This window comes from Psittacula echo, assembly GCF_963264785.1.
Source record: "Psittacula echo genome assembly, chromosome: 6".
Lineage (NCBI taxonomy): Eukaryota > Metazoa > Chordata > Aves > Psittaciformes > Psittacidae > Psittacula > Psittacula echo.
In genome coordinates, this window is record NC_137743.1 from 3,097,094 (window position 1) to 3,118,288 (window position 21,195).

The 21,195-nt window shown below is 42.1% G+C and overlaps 1 protein-coding gene across 10 annotated transcripts in view; it reads right to left on the reverse strand.

Moving 5' to 3' along the window:
* The window catches only part of DOCK1 (dedicator of cytokinesis 1), a gene marked incomplete at its 5' end in the record, with an annotated part of 322,176 nt that overhangs the window by 254,746 nt on the left and 46,235 nt on the right, over nt 1-21,195 (reverse strand). For 4 of the 10 annotated variants that reach the window (XM_080621560.1, XM_080621561.1, XM_080621563.1 and 1 more), the window contains 10 exons: nt 3,796-3,893; nt 9,515-9,698; nt 10,166-10,269; nt 11,965-12,037; nt 13,171-13,269; nt 13,573-13,697; nt 15,194-15,319; nt 17,667-17,746; nt 20,529-20,601; nt 20,940-21,075. In XM_080621560.1, coding sequence (XP_080477686.1) covers nt 3,796-3,893; nt 9,515-9,698; nt 10,166-10,269; nt 11,965-12,037; nt 13,171-13,269; nt 13,573-13,697; nt 15,194-15,319; nt 17,667-17,746; nt 20,529-20,601; nt 20,940-21,075 — 1,098 coding nt within the window. Of the gene's footprint in view, nt 1-3,795; nt 3,894-9,514; nt 9,699-10,165; nt 10,270-11,964; nt 12,038-13,170; nt 13,270-13,572; nt 13,698-15,193; nt 15,320-17,666; nt 17,810-20,528; nt 20,602-20,939; nt 21,076-21,195 lie in introns of all 10 variants that reach the window. The other 6 variants (XM_080621564.1, XM_080621557.1, XM_080621556.1 and 3 more) reach the window with 5 other exon arrangements.

A 21,195-nucleotide genomic window follows, 5' to 3' on the forward strand; every position in this document is an offset into this window, starting at 1 on the left:
TCAGTTTCAACATACAGCCAACAGGATCATGCAGTTGCTCAAAACTGATGTTTCAGAGCACAAACCAGACAAGCAACTGAGTCTCATGCCAAATAAATCAAGTCACCCTCAGTAGTTTTGAGCTGAGCCATGAGCAGTGCACAGCACATTGCTTTTGACAGCTGCATCAACTCAGATCCACAACTTCAAATAGGAGCACACATGCAGGCATGGGAAACAGAGCACACAACCTGCTGCCCCAGCCCAAACCTACATGCCTCTAGCACAGGAAGAGTCTTCACTAGCCAGTTGGCTGGACCCTGATCTGTGCAATACGAGAGTAAAAGCAGATTAGTGTCAGGGGATTCAAGTTAAGCAGAGGGATAAAAGATGGTTTACACATGTAATTACAGTATTTCTTCCTAGTGACAGCAAGAAATCAATGAATGGAGCTGAGATACCCATCAACACACTCATTTTATCAGCACGGGATGCTGCATCTGAGCAGTTTCTTCCACCAGATGACGAAAATGACACGAGGTTCCTCAGAGGCAGAATAAGGATAGATTGTGGCCCTGGTTTGTATTTGTTTTGGCTGAGAAAAAAGGGGTTCAACATGGACTGTTCTAGCACATCTGTCTCAAAAAAGTAAGAATGTGTTTCATCTTGTAGATGAGAAAAGGTATAGTTGGGGAGGAACATCTGAACAAGCAGAAGGCAGTTGATTCAAACTGGGTTTGTTCAGCCTGGAGAAAAGGCAGCTCCGGGAGACCTTACCACCATGGTGCAGTAATTAAAGGGTGGCTACAAAGAAGACTGAAACTCCCTTTTTACAAGGAATCCCACGGAAAAGACAAGGGGTGATGGGCACAAGTTACTGCTGGGGAGATTCCCCCTGGACACAGGAGGAAAACTTTTCACCATGAGCACAACCAGCCACTGGAATAATCTCCCCAGGGAAGTGGTGGATTTCAGAGTGTTGGACACCATTAAGATTCAGCTGCATAGGGTGCTGGGACATCTAGTCTATGTCACACTTTGCCCAGAAAGATTGGACCAGATGATCCCTAAGGTGCCTTTCAACCTGGGACTCTATGATTCCTGAGATTGCAACTACAAAGATGCATATATACACAAAGATGTAATATATACAAAGGTGTATATATTATATACACCATGGAAACGATGCAAAACCAGCTTGGCTCCCACCTTCCTTCAAAGCTTTTATCTACACAATGAGTCTCCTGGATCTAACACAATTCCATGATTCCCCTGGACTGTCTACTAAACCTAGAGTTAAATCTCAGGAATTAAGCTTCATTTAGCAGCTCACAAAACACTGCTCAATGCCAAACATGGAGCCACAATCCACGGTACCGGTATCTGAAGATGTAAAAATGGAAAAGCAAAATGCTTGCAGCTGATTTTAGCTTCAGTTCTGGGGGAGATCCAGCTCACAATTTCACTACAGGATTTGAGTTGAGCCTTCTCAGTCCCATTTGTTCAATGAAAGAACGCGTGCAAAAGTACATTTAACCAGCAGCTGGAAGGGAAGAATAAAACAGAGTTTTGAGCTTTGACAGGAGAAGTTTCTGTCTTGGCTTGAAGAGCAGCAGCACTCTCAAGCACCAAACAGTTCCTGGCTAAATCCCTTTAAATACAAAGGATTTTAGAAGGCCGTGTCATGGCCCATCAAGTTTCATTTCACATTTAGACATCAGATATTGAGTTTCATTAGTAGAGTTCTAGTTTATAACTGTTCACAAGGACTTCATGTGACAGCAAGAACACAGAATAGATGCTTTTGTTATACAAAGTAGTAGGAAAGCATTCCTTCAAGGTAGGGAGCTGTCCTGGGTTCAGCAGTTGCAGTCATTTTTCCTCCTTCTTAGTAGTTGGTGCAGTGCTGTGGTTTTGACTTTCAGCCTGGGAACAGCACTGATAACACCGATGTTTTTAGTTGCTGCTCAGTAACGTTTACTCTGACCAAGGACTTTGTGAGTCTCATGCTCTGCCAGGGAGGAAGGGAAGTCCGGAGGAAGCAGAGACAGGACACCTGACCCAAACTAGCCAAAGAGGTATTCCATACCACAGCACGTCATGCCTGCTATATAAACTGGGGGCACTTACCCGGAAAGTTTAGATCACTGCTCAGTCGGGCTGGGTATTGGTCAGGGGGTGGTGAGCGGTTGTGTTCTCTTCCCTTGTTATTTCCCTTCTCATTATTATTATTGGTGTTAGCAGCAGTGATTTGTGTTGTACCTTAGTTACTGGGCTGTTCTTATCTCAACCCGTGGGAGTTACATTCTTTCTATTCTCCTCCCCATTCCTCTGTGAGCAGGCAGGAGGAAAGGGGGGGAGCGAGAGAGTGGCTGTGTGGTTCTAAGTTACGGCTGGGCTTAAACCATGACAGGAGCTAGGATGAATGATTTGCAGACTATTCGTTTATGTTCCCATATCCTATAGACTCCATGCTCAAATGGAGCCAGAGCCTCCGCTAAAGGGAGATAACATTTAGAGTTTCCATCCCCTACTGAAACAGTCCATCAGAGAATGAGTGTCTTGTTCACTTATCACTAAGGAAGATGTCAGCCACCAGTAGGCAGAAGCATCGTACTGGCCTTTTAAATAAACTGAAACAGCTTAACTGAGAATTGGAATATGTTTTATCACACATGGCTTTTTTAATATATATACATAGACTGTACCATGTATCATATTTAAAACCATGAAGGACAGAAAAGCTGAAGGAATAGAAAGGAACAGTTGCAAACTAGATACTATGAGCATAAAACAGCAGTGTACACACAGATTTTCTGAGCACTGCTGTAACAGATGGGTAACGCAAACAGGGGTCTTCTATAAAAAGAGTAAGTGACGGAAAGAAGAATATTAAACATTTACCAATATCCATCAAGCACTAATCTGTACCACCCTCTGATGCCATTGGGAGAAAAGGAAACGTTACAAATGAAAGTGCTATGACAATGCTTAGCAGAAGTATCTGTCAAGTATTTAACTGTCAAATGATCTACAATAAAATAGCAGCAGGTAGAACCTTCCTGAAAAACAAGTCATGGGAAAGACATTTTGGCAACACTGAATAGGGATAATATCAACATTCTCAGACTGAAGTGACTCCAAGATGAAGCATTCATTATCCTTCTATTAACCAAATCAAAACCCATTGAAGGAAGGGCACAACACTAAAGGGCCTTAAGGGTCATCTGTCCCCAGTACATCACATCTGTCATTCTTGGATTTGATTTATCACAAAGCATTCACAAAGTCCCAACCTACTCTTTTCCACAGCCAAGTCAGTGTTCATGTGGATCTCTACCATCACTCAGTGGCCTTGCACATGTAAATAGCTGGCTCAGCAAAGTATTTCCAGGAGGAATATTTTTTGTTAAAACAGTATCAGCAGCACACAACAGGATTGTATTCCATATCCATATATTAAACTACATTTAATATTGCCATGTAAGAATTCCAGGATATTTTAATCTTGCAAATGAAAACACCCTTGGCCTTCATGTATCTGTATATAAAAATCCACTGAACTGCTAGGACACCATCTTACATGCTCAGAAAATTGCATTTTACATGTGCCTTACTAGCATTCAACACCTGAAATGTTCTATAAGGGCCATTAGCGTTCTGAAGGCTGAGAGATACCTGCTTACAATTTAATCTGAGTGTGTTCAGTGAGGTTGGGGGGTTGCAGAGAACAAATGGAAGATAGGAAGACCTCAAAATACTGGATTCAGCAAAATTCTGACACCAAATTTATGTCTAAAGACATTAAACTTGTACCTTAACCACTTCACCACCATCAACTTTCATCAGCTGCTTCAAATTCTGCTGCAACAGGTTTGTGTTGGATCGCCATTTCAGAAGTCCCAAGAGATCAACTAGGAAAAAGAAACACAGTTATATCATGTAGGATATTTACTTCCACTCATAGTCTATAACAGTCATAGTCTACAACGACGTTCAGGAGAAATGGATTTACTTCCTTAGGTCAACCATTTCCCCTCGACAACAACGCTATTTCTAGTCTGCCTCTGCCACTGCAGAAGCCTCATACAGTACTTCCAGTATGAAAGATCTCTGAAAGGCTTTCCAGAAACACAGCCTGCTTTTGAAATGTCAGCATTAAAATAGAGGCCAACAAAGCCTGATCTCTCAGTTTTAATTTGCTGTACACAACAGTTGTGTGTTTAGAAGAAGATGCCAGAATGAAATTAGTCAGCCACCAACACGGTCACATCTATAGGCCGTGACTCTTCCAGCATTAATGTTTCTAGGGTATTTTTTGCTGTCACTGAATAAACTGAAAAGAAAATAAGGCCCAATGCAAAGCAAACAGTTGCAAACCAAGCTACTGCAGTGGAAAGCTGCCTGCTTAATAACTCATAATGCCCAAATAGCTTGGTTCTTCCAAGTGATGGAGAGCGAGGGTACACAAAACAAATCAACACTGATGAGTCTTGTCCCCACATTCCACATCCCACTATTAAGATTTGCCCGTGGCAGGGGGCTGGAACTGGAGGATCTTTAAGGTCCCTTCCAACCTAAACCATTCTATGATATGCTTCTAAGATAAGATTGCATCCCTTCAGCAGTCATTGTGATAAATAAAGGAATAAGAAGGTGAGCTCATTCTGTATTCGTCATAAAAAGCCACCAGACCATTCTTCAGCTTCCTTTAAGGAAAACTGCTCATGAGGAGCTCATGATCGGTGTTCTCTTGCAAATAAGCAAGCTAGTAAATATGAACAACCTGGAGCATCAGTAAGTTAAACCCATCTTCACACTTACTGGGATGAGACCTGAAGTGCCCACCAACCCAAAACCATATGCTCCTCCTGCCTTAGCCAAACTAGCATCAGAGAAGTATTCCTTCCTGCCCCATTAAAAGTCGGTTTCCATAATAAAACACACTATGCATAAATCATCCTTAGAAGAAACCCCAAACAGAAGATTTGAAGACTGTCTACCTACAGTTTAACCACTGAATTACTACTCCACATTACCTACCCCCAACCCCAAGAATCCCAGACTGGTTTGAGTTGGAAGGGAACTTATGATCATCCAGTTCCAACTCCCAGCCACAGGAGTGGAACACACCTTCCACTAGAGCAGCTTGCTCCAACCCCCTGTGTCCAACCTGGCCTTGAACACAATATGAATTCTGCCCAATGTAACTGCTAAAGAACAGGTGGCTTCTCCGAACCAATTCCCCTTCACTTCTCCTATTCCAACTGTTAAAGCAACCAGCAAAATGTTTACCAAGCCATGCCTCTGCAGGGTATATTCTGGTAATTCTCTGCAGAAACCCAGGGCAGCTCCTGTGCTTTCCCCAATATCTTTTATTCCAAGCAATAAATAAAACTACTTCTAGTAGAATGAACTGCAGTTCTCCCTGGGATAGCTTCCCCTCTGAGCAGCACTCAAACCAAACCCTCTTTGCCTCTCTTTGCGAGTAGAAGTAAAGAGTATTTTACTACATTCAGGCTTTGAACAATTCAAGCACTCATTTTTAACTATTTTTTACTATATCCTATAAGTCTATAGGCTGACACCAGCCTTCGAAACTCAACGTTAACAGAGAAACTGCTTCTGGAAGAAAAGTGAGTTATACAAAGTGTTTCATGCATATAAATACATCTACTTTCTACCACTGAATCTGGGTTCAGTCTGACTTGTAAAAAGGCATCAGCTTGACAAAAGGAACGATCCAAACAAAAGCCAGCCCACAGACTGTCTCTGAATGGCATCATGTTTTGCCTCAAGAAAACAAACCCACGTGCACTTTCAGCACGATGACGCAGCAAATGCTATATGAATATGCATATGTGAACAGAAAATGTCAATGCAGCCCAACTACCAGACAGAAAAATAAGTTACAGTGCACAGGAAGAACGTGCATTCGTTGTTACTGCAAGTATTAACCTCAGCAAAGTACCAGTCGGTCAGCTCTTCTTGCTTTTTGCAGGCCTAGGTATAAAGTAATACAGTAAGTAAACCAGGATAAGAATGTAAACCACTGGTTTAGCCTACAGTAAATGGTAATACTGCAGTCAGCCTAGGTCAAGAGAAACTTATATTCAGAAAACATCAATGGAAGAAAACGGAATGAGGATTTTTAACTGCAAAGAGTTAGATCAAGCATCCAGCCTGCCAAGTAGCCACTAGCTACTGTTTGGGTTGATGCAAGTTATGATTCTGTTAACTAAATATAAAGGTTTTCTTTTCCATCATATTTCACAACTGGAAGCAAATGATCCAGCTCCCTGGTTTTATGCTTCCTGGGCCTGTGTCTACGCCAAGGTTTCCTTATAGAGACACCCAAACTTTTCTCAAAGCCCTGCCACTGAACTGAAGTTAGATAATATTTCCACTCTCATTAGATTTCTTTGTGTTCTTTGAAATAATCTTCCCTTATGATCTTAAGCAATTTATTTTCTACTCTTTATGACTTGTAAGCCCAGAATTAAGTCATCATTATTATGGAACTGCAGAAACCTGAATTTGTCATATTGTGTATTGCTTTATTTCTTTTATATTATCAACTGTGCTGATTGACTAAGCAAAACCTGGCTCAATTGTTTTCTGAAAGGCTGGTGTCCTTGGTTCCTCGAAGTCTCAACTCCAGATTTAGTCACAGTTGCTATTATCTATAGGCTTGAGTCCTTCAAGCAGAGGAAAAAGCATAGAAACACTTTGAATAAGCCTTACAGATACCCTGAATGCTTCACAAAAGCAAATACTCTAACAGATCTCTGGCTACTGGTAATCAGAAGAATGTTCCAGCAAGCCCATTAATGCAATTTCATAGAAACACAGAATCACAAAGGCTTGGGTTGGAAAAGACCTTAAAGCTCATCCAGTTCCAACCCCTGCCACGGGCAGGGACACCTTCCATAGAGCAGCTTGCTCCAAGCCCCTGTGTCCAACCTGGCCTTGAACACTGCCAGGGATGGGGCAGCCACAGCTTCTCTGGGCACCCTGTGCCAGCGCCTCAGCACCCTCACAGGGAAGAACTTCTGCTTTATATCTAACCTGAACCTCCCCTATTTCAGTTTGAACCCATCATCCTTTGTCCTATTACCACAGTCCATGATGAGGAGTCCCTGTCCAGCATCCTTTCAGCAATTTCACCTCTATTTCCATCACCTTGATACTAAAAGGACATCCATCTTGCTAGTCCTGTAAGAGGCACTACCCACAGACAGTCTTCATGTAGAAAGGGATGTCACTTTTGATGGTGTTTTGCTCCTTCTTCTGTATTCCCTGGTATCTCCATTTTCTGTTTGACAGAAGAAGATGTTTCCAACTCCAAAACTGTCTTTCCCATGGAGGAGAAAACAAGCCTCAGTTTGTCATAGCTCAACAGGCTGCTCAGAAAGAGGGAAACGAAATCAACCCTGACGTGGACGTGACATCATGAACGGGTTCAAAACACAACTTGCTGTAAAATTCATCTATTTTATATTAGGGAACAAATTCTTCCCTGTGAGGGTGCTGAGGCGCTGGCCCAGGGTGCCCAGAGAAGCTGTGACTGCCCCATCCCTGGCAGTGTTCAAGGCCAGGTTGGACACAGGAGCTTGGAGCAAGCTGCTCCAGTGGAAGGGGTCCCTGCCCGTGGCAGGGGTTGGAGCTGGAGGAGCTTTAAGGTCCCTTCCAACCCAGACCAGTCTGGGATTCTATGGTTTACCCTAAGAACAGAAGGCCAAATGTTTCCCACCACACTGGTATCTACTGAGATGTCCCCTGTCCAGGCAAGTTTTGAAGGTCTCCATAGAGGGAGTAAATGAGGATAATGATGGATTTTTACTTACTTTGAAGAGAGTTATAGGAAGAACATTAACCACCAATTTCACAGAAGTTAAAAATCAGCTTCAGAAACTACAATCTGAGCAGTGCTGCCAATTTTTTGATGAAAAATTATACTTGAGGGAGGAATTTAATGACTAAATTTTTGTTTCTGTGCTAAATTGCTTAAGGATACACATTGATCTTGTTTAATAATGTCAAGAAGAGGCGAAAGAAAAGATTCTGGCGACTTGGAGCTGCCAAGAAGTTTCACAGCCAACAGAATTAACAGTAACATTAACTAAGGATCAAAAATTCAAAGCTAATAACATGTAAATTAAGGATGAAAACATGCTCAGTCTTAATTTTAATGATAGTTTTGTGAAAGCAATGTCAATATGTTGATGACTATGAAATATTCCTCCATTCTAACAAGCATTAGGAACCACGGGGGAGGGGGGAGAGGGATAATAACTAACCATATCACAAACAAATGGCAGCTCAAGTCCACATGCTGGTTTCTCCACAGCAACACCACTGTGTAACTGTTGAGCTACGAGCCCATCTTTGCTATGAAATTCCAACACTGTTTCTGAATTTTCTGCTAAACACCCTCTTAGGCTACAAGACTGCCAGACTGCAGTGAATCTGATGTGCTCTGAATATGAAACACCTCAGATGTGCTGTAAGAGAGAGATGCTGCTGAAAAACACTGCAATGAAATTAGGAGTTGACTATGAAGTTGTACCACAGCAATAACTTTCCCCCCGGACAGAGGAGAAGTCATTACCGTGACAATGCAATCACTATTCCCACCCTGCCTGCATCCCAAGCCCTCCTCATACACAACTTTGACTCCCAGCAGACCTGACCTGAGCTCTCCCTTCCCCTGCCGTGACTCACATCCCAGTGACCCACCCACACTCCTCAGCCTGCTGCTGGTGTAGCCAAGAGAACAAGGGACCGCTCCATGGCAACGAAGCGCAGGAATTACAGACAGGGCACCGTCTGGAAATGTGAAATATTTGCTTTGGTGGCTGCTCTGCTCTCCACAGCCCTTGGATGCACTCAGCCAGCTGACAAATACACATGGAAAACGGATATAAAGCAAGTTCTAATAGGAACAAAATATGACAACTCCATTCCTGTTCATGTCAAGGTGTGTGAACACATCTTGAGCGACCTCCATGCAACACGCTCATGCTCACATCCCTCTGCCCAACACAAGAAAACAGAAGAGCTTTCTTCAAGCATAAGATACGGATATTACACCTTGGAAATAACATCAAACAGCTTGTTTGGGAGCAAAGCCATATAACCTACTCCTAAAAGCAAACCAGCTTCCTTAGTGCTATTATTCATACCCACAGAGAGGTAAAATGCCACAGAGCTTGTTTTCAGTGTACTTTCAGTGTAAAAGTCTCAATAATATGGCAAACAATATTCCTGTTTCTATTGCACTTGGGATTCTCCTGTTTTCTTAGAGACATGTGCTGCTCTAAAGCAAAACAAGGCCCATGGGAAAAGGCTGGAGAGTACACAAACTCAGTAGATGCTTTTGCTGCTGCATCCAGACAATTTAATCCAAGACTGCACGGTAAACAACCCGCCATGCATCCACAGAGGAAGGGGGATGGAGAAGGCAGTAAAGTCAGCACATACAACCCCACTCCAAGTACACAGAGCAGAAGCTCCAGCAGTTCTATGAACTTACCATTCTGGGTGAGTTTTGTTGAACAAACTAGAGTAGAAATCTGGAAAGAGTCTTTGCTGATGGTGCAGCTCCCCAGGTTCTGCATGCTCTTCCCTGTTGCAGAGTGTCCCTTTTCCTCCAGTTCTATCTTGGTGGATGGCAGACTTAAATACGTCGAGGCATCCTCCAGCTTCTTTGCTTCTGCCTACAGGGGTGTTTTAAACACAGCAGGAAACAACTTGAAAATATCTAGGAAAAAAACCTAGGTAATAATAAAATCTTATTATTTGCATTGTTTTTTCTTAGGTTTGCTCCAGAATTGGAGCTATCCAATGAATCTTCAACAACAGTAATTTAGCACTAAACCTGTCAACAGGTTAGAGCCAAGATGTGATATGTAAAGGGCTACAGAAGTAACTTTTCCCAGCTACAAAAACCCACATAAAATTCAGCAACAAATGCCTTTGAAATTAAAACATCCCCAGCAAAACACATTCCAGGTTTAACAATCAATCTGCCAAGTATTCAAATGGCACAGTACATGTTTAGTAGCTTGATTTAACACAATAGTCTAGAACACATTTTTCTGTGTAATTCTAACAGTAATTCACTAAAAGTCAGGCAACTCTGCTACCTACACTAAGGAAAGCCTAAAGTACCACAGAATTCTACCTTGTAAACTATAAGGTCATGTTCTCCATCTCTCAAAGTTGTTCCATCATATCTCATGAGCTTCACAAATGCCAGGGCAAAGATCTTCTCAGACTTATCTTTGGCTGTGAGAATAAAAAGCAAAACACCACCACACAGAATTAAGTATTTGATAACAACAAACAGTCCACCTGAACCTCAAAACCACGGACAGGCTTCAAATCAAAGGCTGTAGTAAAGATTCTCAGATGGAGAAAGCGTACAAGAAATCAGGAGAACCTTCTAAATGCAAGAAAGAAGCAAGAAATGCAAAAATGTGGAAGAACGTGACCACAGCACCAAAACTAGATGTTCAGTATTTCTATATTGTGGCTCTTCTTTTAGAAAGATGGATTAAGGCAACTTTTCAAAAACAAAACAAATGTGATGCATTTATAATGTTCAGGTTCTTATAAGAATGGCAGGGCTTGGTACATAGCATAGTGATTTAAACATCAGCACTGAGGATCTCATCCGGGCCCTATCATTTAGAGGAGGAACACAATGACCAAAACAAACTAGATCCATAAGCACAAATGAAGTGTTTCAGTTTCTGAAAGCTGACTCACTCCAGAGCAACATGAACTAGAAAAGACATTCAGTTTTCTCTCAGTGCTCAAAATCTATTATCAAAAGTTAAACCAAAGTAACAAGGCAAGTAGAAATCACAAAGTTAAGACTTAAAACCAGAAGGAAAGTGAAATGAACCTGAGATAGCCCAAGAAGTCTGTGAGAAAGTCCTGCAGCTCTAAGGAACTTAAACCATGGCCAACTAAACCTTTGAGTTAGCGTAAAGGTATTTGACTGTGTAGCACACAATCATAGTTTTGACACTCCTGACACTGATTTTTGGCACAGTTTTCATTAGCAAGTATCATTCTCTAAACTAAGGAAATATTTTATTGATGATCAGTTTGCAAAACATACAGCTTCAATTAAATAAGCACTACAGGGTAATGTACTACATATTGCACAGACACACGTACGCAAGCATTATATGTCCTAAAATGCATCCAGTGGATACTACCTGATTAATGCTTTTGTCTACACATTTATCCTACAGCAAAAAGTTTCTTTGCAGATTTAGAAAGGCTTTGCTGTCAAAAGAGCCAGTCCGTGTAATCACTGTATGGAATGAATATTATCACAAACACAGCAAATCTCAGACTTTACTACAAAACAACTGTTAACAACTGGAAGATGTCGGGTTGCCTCCATCTGATCCTCAACAGCTCAAAGCATTTCAGCAGCCAGCAATGTCACAGGACAGCTGAGGAAACCCACAAGCTCTCAAATATCTTTTAGACCAAAAATTACTTCAAAGAAACCACAAGTCAGTCTGAGAACCAGAAGCAGAAACCAATTTCTTAAGAGCTAAATCTTCAACTACTGATGCTAAGCCTACTGTAAGCCCTTTTCTATGTTCCTATTTCACATGTGGGGTTGTTAAATACCTTTACTACTCCCTAACCACTTACCTCTAAGATACACAACACCACAAACCTGAGTTGCTAACTTAAAGCTTGAATAATTATCCCTTCTATCCGAGTTGGAGAAATGAATGGGCAGGAAAGGGAAAACTCGATGTTGATAGGTAAGAGTGAGGAAGATGTAAAGGGAAAAAGAAGCTGAGATGCAAACAAAAAAAGCAGGCAAAAAATTTACCCTGCACTAAAAGCAATTACAACAGTTAAATACAGATTAAGAACATCATGCCTGTATCAGCAGATTTTGGCACCAGATATTGACAAGAACCATAATGAAAAGGCTGAATTACTCACAGTCCTGTGATGATCTATGACGGAAAGTGAACCTCAAATGACTACGGTTCACGTCTTCAATGGGGATCGCAACCTTCACACATTGGGGAAGAGGGTGAAGAAAGAAGCAGTCAGTACAGTGTGTTCAAACATCATCGACCACTACCAAATCTCATGTGGACATCTTTCAATAATATGCTTGGAGCTCTCAGGAAGATTAACGGTAGGTGCCAACCTCATTTTGCCATAGAGGACCCTGAAAGGTCACTCCCTAGCAAAATCAGCAATCCTTGCACCCAGAAAGAGAGGAGGAAAGAAGCCCCATTCAACCTGGCTTTGAACATGGCCAAGCATGGGACAGTTGCAGCTTCTCTGGGCACCCTGTGTCAGCGCCTCAGCACCCTCACAGGGAAGAGCTTCTGCCTAAGAGCTCATCTCAGTCTCCCCTCTGGCAGGTTCAAGCCATTCCCCTTGGCCTGTCCCTACAGGCCCTTGTCCAAAGCCCCTCTCCAGGTTTCCTGCAGGCCCTTTAGGCACTGGTCTCGCCTTCAGGAGCCTTCTCTTCAGCCCAGCTCTCTCAGCCCGGCTCCAGAGCAGAGGGGCTCCAAGTCCATGGCCTCCTCTGGACTCGTTCCAACAGCTCCATGTCCTTCTTATGTCAGGGGCCACAAAGCTGGATGCAGTACTCCAGGAGGGTTAACACAATGGTGTGAGGAGTGGCTGTAAGCCCCTTTCCCAGTACACATCCTGCTCCCACTGACTACATCTAGACAGAATATGTTTCATAAAACCAACATCAGCCTCCTCTGTAATATTAAAACATTGCATTCAAGTGAAAATGTTATTACCCAAGCAAATCCAGCAAGCTTAAAGCCCAGATCCCAGAACACTGATGAGCTCATTATGGCAATGATGTTTTAACCTCAATACCCTGCCTTTCCAGGTCAGCTCCAGGGAAACAGAGTAAACCATTCCTAAGCAGATGTTGGAGTTAGGGATGCCCCCATAACAGTTGTCCTGACCAAAAGAATGAAATAAAATTCAATATGCAATTAAAACCAAAGCTGTTTTCCGGGAGTTTCTGAAAGCTTTCCTTAGCTTTGCCTTTTGTCCTGCTAAACACAAGCACTGAACTTCCCTAGTCTTATTTCTCCAGGCTTTCCACTGAAACCTACATTAATTGCACATTAACCCACACAGAGGCAGTTACTGTAATGGTTTCTATACCTTCACAGTCTCAAACCAGCGAGGCTGCTTGACTTGGTAATATATTACTGACTTGTACTCTGAGATGGCTTCATCACCAGCACCAGGAAAAATAACGCTCTTGAAAACAGAGAAGAGAAAATGTTAATGTCTATCTCAAACTCCACTTTTTCATCCAAATGAATGAAAACATCTATGAAATAGGTCAAAATAAGACAGAGTAGTTCATGTTTAGAGCTCCTGATTAAATTAGTATCAAAGTGCATTGCGGATACATGACAAGTTGTATTCAGTCATGATAAAGGAAACAATTTTGTTGTAAATAAAAATAGGGATTTCAGTTGATATATATAAAGATGTTGAAAAGGCTTAAACAGACACGAATCAAAACCAAACCAAGCCAGGCATTCAGTACTTAAATACCTCTAATCTTTTGCCATCTTCATCATACACAGACACTGTAACTTCCACATTCTTTGCCGTGGTTTTACTGCCTTTGTCAAAATCTCCCTGCACCAACGTTACGTAGATGTCATTACGAACATCACCTGAAAGGAAAAGCAAAGCTCTAAGCAATCTTCACAGTATACATAATGGTTTGTGAAACCAATGATACGTAGATACTATGACCAACACATTTTAATAACAGCAATTACACCCATACACGGCAAAACAGAAAGCCACGGTACATGGACCATTGGACATTCAAAACTACTTGTACTGGAAAGAGATGTTCAGCTAAAACTGGGCTAAGACTTCTGAAGTCTGAACCATGAACCCCTAATGCAGCAAGGTGAATCTAACAAACAAATCACACACTCTCTCTGGACCCAAAGAATCCTACATCATCATGAAGACCATGTAGCACATCACTCAAAAAACACCTCAGTTCCACTGTAATACAACCTCTTGCATTACTGATTTCAAAGGATGACTTCCAACACAGCATTAATTTATTCCACACACAGATATTTTGAAATTTTAAAGTATTTAGCAGCCTACAGAGGTCTGTAACTTGTTACATTAGGAAGTGGTTTGATGATTTGCTGCCTCAGGGGTTGCAGAGGAAGGTTGTATTTAACTTTAGGTCCTGAAATACCCTTCAACTACACCCCAATATTGAAAATTAAATGGAGAAATGGGGAATTCCTCACAATTTCATAGGCAGATGGTTTATGTGCCAACATAGCAGCAGAACAAGTGCACTGAAGCACTTAAAACATAGAATCATGTCATGGAACCATGGAATGGTTTGGATTGGAAGGGACCTGAAAGCTCATTGAGTTCCAGCCCCCTGCCATGGGGTAGGACCAGGCTGCTCCAAGCCCCATCCACCCTGGATATGCAGTAAAACATCTGACAAATGCACAGTCAGCAGCCACAGGGAGAGCTGGAAAACGGATGGGGTTTGGCAATACCTAATGGATCCCCCAAAGCCCATCAAGCCAAAAAAGAGAGTGCAGGTTTTCTTCTGTAGTCTGTTGCTTTTGGCAGCTTTTGAGAAGCACCATGGTTTGAGTTTGGCTTTGTTTTCATAAACACCAGAACTGAACATCCATGGGACATATGTATTACAAAGACAATATGGCTTTCTTTCAAATACATTATCCAAATCTAGTACAAACCCTAAGAGACCCACATATCTCTAAATCAAGCCCATTCACCCAAAAAAATCCTTCTGGTTTAGTTTTACCACAAGAGATGTAAGTTTTATATATGCCTTTGCTAGGAAGATAAGATAAAGTGTGTTCCTCATATACATTTTTCACTGGAAAAAGAGGAGAATTTCCACTGTCACTGTGATATCCCGACTTTTTGGGGGGTTCTTAAGTTTTATTTATCAATGCAACAGATATGGCAGATACTACCCAAGTGTTTTATGTTCATTTTAAATGAGACAAATCCTTTGAAGATCCATTACTCATAATATATACCATTCCTCAAATTAACCTGCCTGCCCCTCTTCCCCAGAGCTTCCACGCATCCGGAGATCCAAAGAAGGTTCAACTGTAACAAAACAGCATTAGTTCATACAAGGGCTTACCAGGCATAATAATCTCAGGAAACCCCATTTTCCGGGCCACGGCTGTGGACCTATCCACTAAGTGTGGGAACTCCTTCCTAATTTGGTGAATATCTCCTGGAAGAAGCTTCAAAGTCACCCACAAACCTGTTGTGTAAAAACCACAATTATTGAAGTATTCCCTGTTGCTAGAGATTGCTTTTTACACAGTCTAGAATCTAAGAACACACATTACAGTAACTGCTCTTCATTTACAACAAACACAAAGTACTTCAAACCACTCAAAACCCCACGGCTTCAAGCAGAACCATAAGTACAGCACACATCAGTATGTCTGATTATAGCAGAGTTTATGGAAAACTGTGTCAAATCCGCACCTGGAAGCTCACTGGATAACAAAAAAACTTGGGAAATCTGTGCAAGATAAGGATTCAGGCCTTGGATTGTGCACCTGGCAGCAGTACCAGCTAGGAGGTGTCTTGGTAGGCAGAAGTTAGGCAGGTGTTCAATACCAGATACAGGTAACTTCCCTTTCAGGGGCCTACTAAAGCCAAAATGTTTCTTTGTAGTCTTAAACTTTCAATACAAGAGGTCTCCATCCAGGAGAAAACCCAGTTAGCAACAGGCAAGAAAGAGGAAACTCTTGGTTTTCAGCTGGACATACCAAAGTCTGGGCTGGAAAATACAAGTAAGGCATCAAGCCCTTGGCATGAAGCTGGAGTGGCCCAGGGAGAATCCCTCCTCCTCCCAGCACCAGACTTCTCTCATCACTGCAGTCTTCCGCATGGAAGTCTTGTGGAAACACAGTTATTAAGCCATTAGCAGCACTGCCTCAAGCTTGTATCTATCCTTGGAACTCTCACGTGCTCTAACAAAGTGTTTATCTTCCATGGGAAGAGAGAGAAGTGGCAACACTCATTTGAATGGAAAAACATCAGTATTACAACCAAACAATATTGAGATGCCAAAGACAGCACCAGCAGCAGATACATACCCTGAATTGATTCACCACCCCCAGGAGGTTGTTTTTACTGCGCTGAGCATAAAGAAATCTACAGCATCAGCTTTACACAGTTGGTCTTTTTCTCTTCAGTAGCAGAAGCAGTCACTAAAAAGCTGCTGCTTCCCAACTAACATGGGGTGTGCTTGTAGGAAAAAGAAGGATACCCAAGTGAAAAACAAAACCCAACCCCAAAGTCACCTTACACTTGGCAAAGTGATTGGAAATCAGGTTTGCGTATGAAATAAATACAGCAGACATTTGCAGAAGAATGTCCTAAAATTAAAATCTATGAAAAATAACCCCCAAAATATTCACTTGTAACACAAGTTATGGGTTATCCTGTTGCACACACTATGAACTATACATTCATTTGGTATACATTTAGCAGCTACCTTTCTTTTCTATTAAGATCTATTATAAAGACTATATGTCAACCTGTTCCAGAGGTGGCTCTACCAGCTGCTATTCCATTAAACAGTAACTGTACCTACACTGACAGCCCTAGCAACAACTGTTACTGTTCCTCTGTTTCTTAGGAAAAGGCTCTGAAATGAATCAAAGAAACTGAAATGTTTCCTCCTTTCTGATACACACTGGCCTCAGATATAAAAATGGAGGAGGGGGGGAAGCAAGCAGATCAAGTTTTTCTCTTTAGTTAATGGATAAGATAAAAATGAGCTTATTTAGATTTTTATTTGCTATTAATTAGTAAAAATAGGGGAAATTTGGAACATTTTCATTAAGTCTATTGCTCAGATACCCCTAGAAGTGATACAGATATTCACATAAGAGTGTTTGGTGGCAATTCCACATTGGCTTGCACGATGCTGTATTAATCCTAAGAAAATACTGAAGGCAGTACACTAAGAATTGAGACCTCCCACAATTCACTTTATAATTGGCAGATACATGACCAAAGAGATAACAACGTTCCACATCAGCAGAGCATACACTGAATTACAAGCAGTGACATGAGCAGCTCATAATTCAAGGCACCAGTGAGGTTCCCTTGCTCTGCCTTCATCCTTACCACCTCCAAGCTTGGGCAGTGCGGTGCTGGTGGGTACAATGCCCTGGTCTTCTTCTCAGGGAGCCAAATGCTGCAAGTGCAGCTGCAAAGTGGAAACATCAGGCAAAGGGAAGAGAACATCCCTTCCTTAAGCATTAGGAGGCCAAACTCTACAGCTCAAGAGCCAATTCCTTAAGTCACTGTTTCCAGGACCGAAATACAAAGATGTCCAAGCAATGGACAACACAGAGAAAGGATGGAAAACCTGTGGAGTTATCATAGGGCAGGAGGAAAAGGTGCAGGGCAAAATGAACCCTGAAGGACGGGGAACAGGGGAAACAACCCATGCAATCACATATTCTGTTACCAAACCGCAGTGAGCAAGGTGATTTTATGCACCCTTGATTCCATAATTAAACCCATCACATGTTACACGTGCATGTGTTTTAGACCAGTTGCATAGGAAACATAACAGTACATACCCTGACCCTTGTGGTTAACTTCTTTAGCAGCAATCACTTTGTTTATAACAGTCTGAAGGAAATCATTCTCCCCTGCCACCCTGGGTGAAAAACGGGATGATATGTTCAGCTGCTTGTGTCGAATGGCGTCATCCAACGCTAGCCTGGAGGATGCACATGACGACCAACACCAGGAAACAAAGGGTCACAGAAAACCAGAAGTCACAGTAACAAGGGAACACAAAAGATCGTATCATAGTTGTGACAAAGAGTATTTATTAGTCAACGCAAGACAAAGGACAGGAAAGGTAACAAGAAAGACAGAGGAAGAGCATTAATCAGAAGAGAAGTACAGCACACCTGCGTTGCTACTTCTCCCTTCAGGGAGATGCATGCACAGGCCCCAGGGATGCTTGGGGAGGAGAGGATAGATGGCGCCCACTGGAGAATCCCCTGGTAAGCAGTGAAAACCTATACAGGCAGTTTTCTCTTTAAGATATATATATATATACACACAGAGCAGACTGGCCCTGCAACCTCTCCAGGGTCACTTCTGTCTTTCTGTAAGGTTAAGCAGCAGCACACACCACCCGCAGGAAAAGCTACCCTAAATCCCACAGAAAGGGCACAGGAGAAGGAAAGCAGATAATCCAAACGTTGTTAAACTTGATGAATGAAAAGATGGAAACTCTCTAGATAAAACAGCAGCGTGAAGTGGCATTGAAGTAATCTTGCCAAGTGCTTTTGACAGCCATTGTGGTGGTGGCTAGTGAATGAATACAAACAAAGATATGAAAACAGAGTTGTGTGTGGTACCACAGAAGTAAAGCATGGAACGAGGAGAAAAATGTGGCTCATATACACAGCCTCAGCCTACATTGCAAATAATGGCACCAGGATTCGTGTTTTCGCATTATTCATATTCTTTGGAATATACTTTCAGCAGAATATTTTAATTTAGTATAAAAAAAGAGACACTGAACATCATTTCAAAATCTGATTTATAGCTACACAGAGCAAAAATAAATTGGTGTTAATGGAGCAGAAAACTACATGTTCCATTAGCGTCCACTTCCATACACAGAGGTTCATCATTTTCATTGCACACTTCCACACTCACTGAAAGCTAAGCCTGTGACTGTTTAGCACACAATAAATATATCATGAATGCACTCCTCCCTAAAAACCTCCTGGTTTCCTTCAAAAGGGAATGGTACTTGAGCTCTCCACATCAGCACCCTGCACACCACTGCCGCATACAAACAAAACCCTTTCAGACAGGAGGCAGAGCTCCCAGCAAGCCTCTCAACATCCTACATCCTCAAATCACAAGGGCTTCCTGAATTAAGCCTATTTTCCAAAGTAAAGTGAATTTCAGATTACATTATTTCAAGCTTTTTCCTTTTTAATATTATTAAACCCCCTCTGAAAACCAGTTAGTACATGTATCAAGGAATTTAGCTCGCATAACTAAGTTTTGCCTTTTGGAACAGATGGCAGTCTAATATTTCACATGAAGGGAAAACTAAGTATTCGTATTTTATGCACATTTATTTGACTTCTCTCTTCTACCTTTCCCTATTTCATGGAATGAAAAAAAGAAACTATGAATATGGATGGGGCAGAGTATTTGCCACATATGCTCTTTTGCTAATACGCTTCTCTGGGCACCCTGTGCCAGCGCCTCAGCACCCTCACAGGGAAGAGCTTCTGCCTAAGAGCTCATCTCAGTCTCCCCTGTTCTGGCAGGTTCAAGCCATTCCCCTTGGCCTGTCCCTACAGGCCCTTGTCCCAAGCCCCTCTCCAGGTTTCCTGCAGCCCCTTTAGGCACTGGAGCTGCTCTAAAGTCTCCCCTTCAGGAGCCTTCTCTTCTCCAGGTCAAACTTGTCAGTACTTTAAATGAGACCAACTCCATATTTGCTATCAGCCAATTCAATTACTGTACAATAGCATCAGACTCCATGTCAGCAACCTTAGAGGATGTGGATCTCTAAGGTTCTGTGGGAAGGGTTGTGGTTTTAGATGACTAGAATTAAGACAAGGTCCACATAGTAAACTGGTCTGCTTGGTTCTATGAACCAGCTGTAACAGGTACGTGCAGCAGATCCATCCTCTCCCTTACCGTTCAACCAAAATACCTAAGGTAAAAGTCTCACATGATGAAGTTACCCGGAGAAGCTGTAGCTGCCCCATCCCTGGCAGTGTTCAAGGCCAGGTTGGACACAGGGGCTTGGAGCAAGCTGCTCTAGTGGAAGGTGTCCCTGCCCGTGGCAGGGGTTGGAACTGGATGAGCTTTAAGCTCCCTTCCAACCCAACCCATTCCATGATTCTATGAGAAGATCATGCAGGAGATATATCAAACCACCCTTCAAATTCTCAGCTTTTCTTTGTACTCCAGTTATGGAGTTGCCCTTACTATGAAGTTTTATGTGCTATCAAGAGAAAGATCAACATTACCGATTTACTGCTCTCACAGAAGTGAGACTCTCATGGCTGCAGTAGATGTTGGTAACGCTGCTGGTCTTTATCAACCTCCGGCAGATCTAAACCAGCAACGTACTTGTTCTAAGCATTTCACCTCTTAGGCATTATCATCCTGACATCTTTAAACAAAAAGAAATCGAGACTGCAAAACTGGGAATGCATGCTTTAAAGTCAAGACTTAGAAAAAGAACAGTTTTTAGGGCTATCACTAGTATAACTAATAGGAAGAAAGATTAGTAAGGACTACTCAAGATAAAACATGACACCGAAATAAATTACCCTCAGAATATCTACAGAACACTTGTTCCAATCAAAAGTTTTGCTTTAAAACCATCACATTTTAAGTTAAAATCTTAATTCTTTCACTTCTCCTTTGTCTTTAACCTATTCCCTACTTACGGTTGGAATGGTATGAAGTGCTGTTTGTCCTCATCGTCAACCTTCCCGTTAATGATGTCAGTAACATCCATCACTGAAAACAAAACCAAAGTGTACTGAATGAAGTTATCCACGTGGCAAGAGGGGTGCTGAGGGAATACCCTGCGGGACTGGAAGCAGTGGGGAGTCAGAAGAGGGATGGACTTATTAACTGTGCAATTTCAGAGGTTTCCTCTGGAGTAACATCAAATTGCAAGTAACTTTGGCATCTCTAGCTAACACAGGTCCTAGAGGCTACCCGAAACTCTACAATACAGCCATCAGTTTGATTAAATTTGGAACAATTCTGGGTTTATACGACCCCACAAGAGTTTAACACCTAGTTTTCTATGTAAGAATATAACACGATACAGACAGAGCACACACAGTTACCTGCAACTCCAAAAGGTCTCCGCAGCCCTGAAGTCAGCTTTCTCGTGTTGTTGTCCCTCAGCTCCATTCTGCCCACTCGCACAATCTGACAGACAAAACTGATCTTCTCTCTTTTCAGGTCTTTGCTGCCCAGGTCCTAAAAAGAGCACTTTCTTCACATTACTTGATAATTAATTTCAAATTCCATTTTTGTAGGCAGAAGGTTTGCTGCTCAGAATTTGCCTTCACCATGCTACCCTCTAGCACGAGGGCAAAA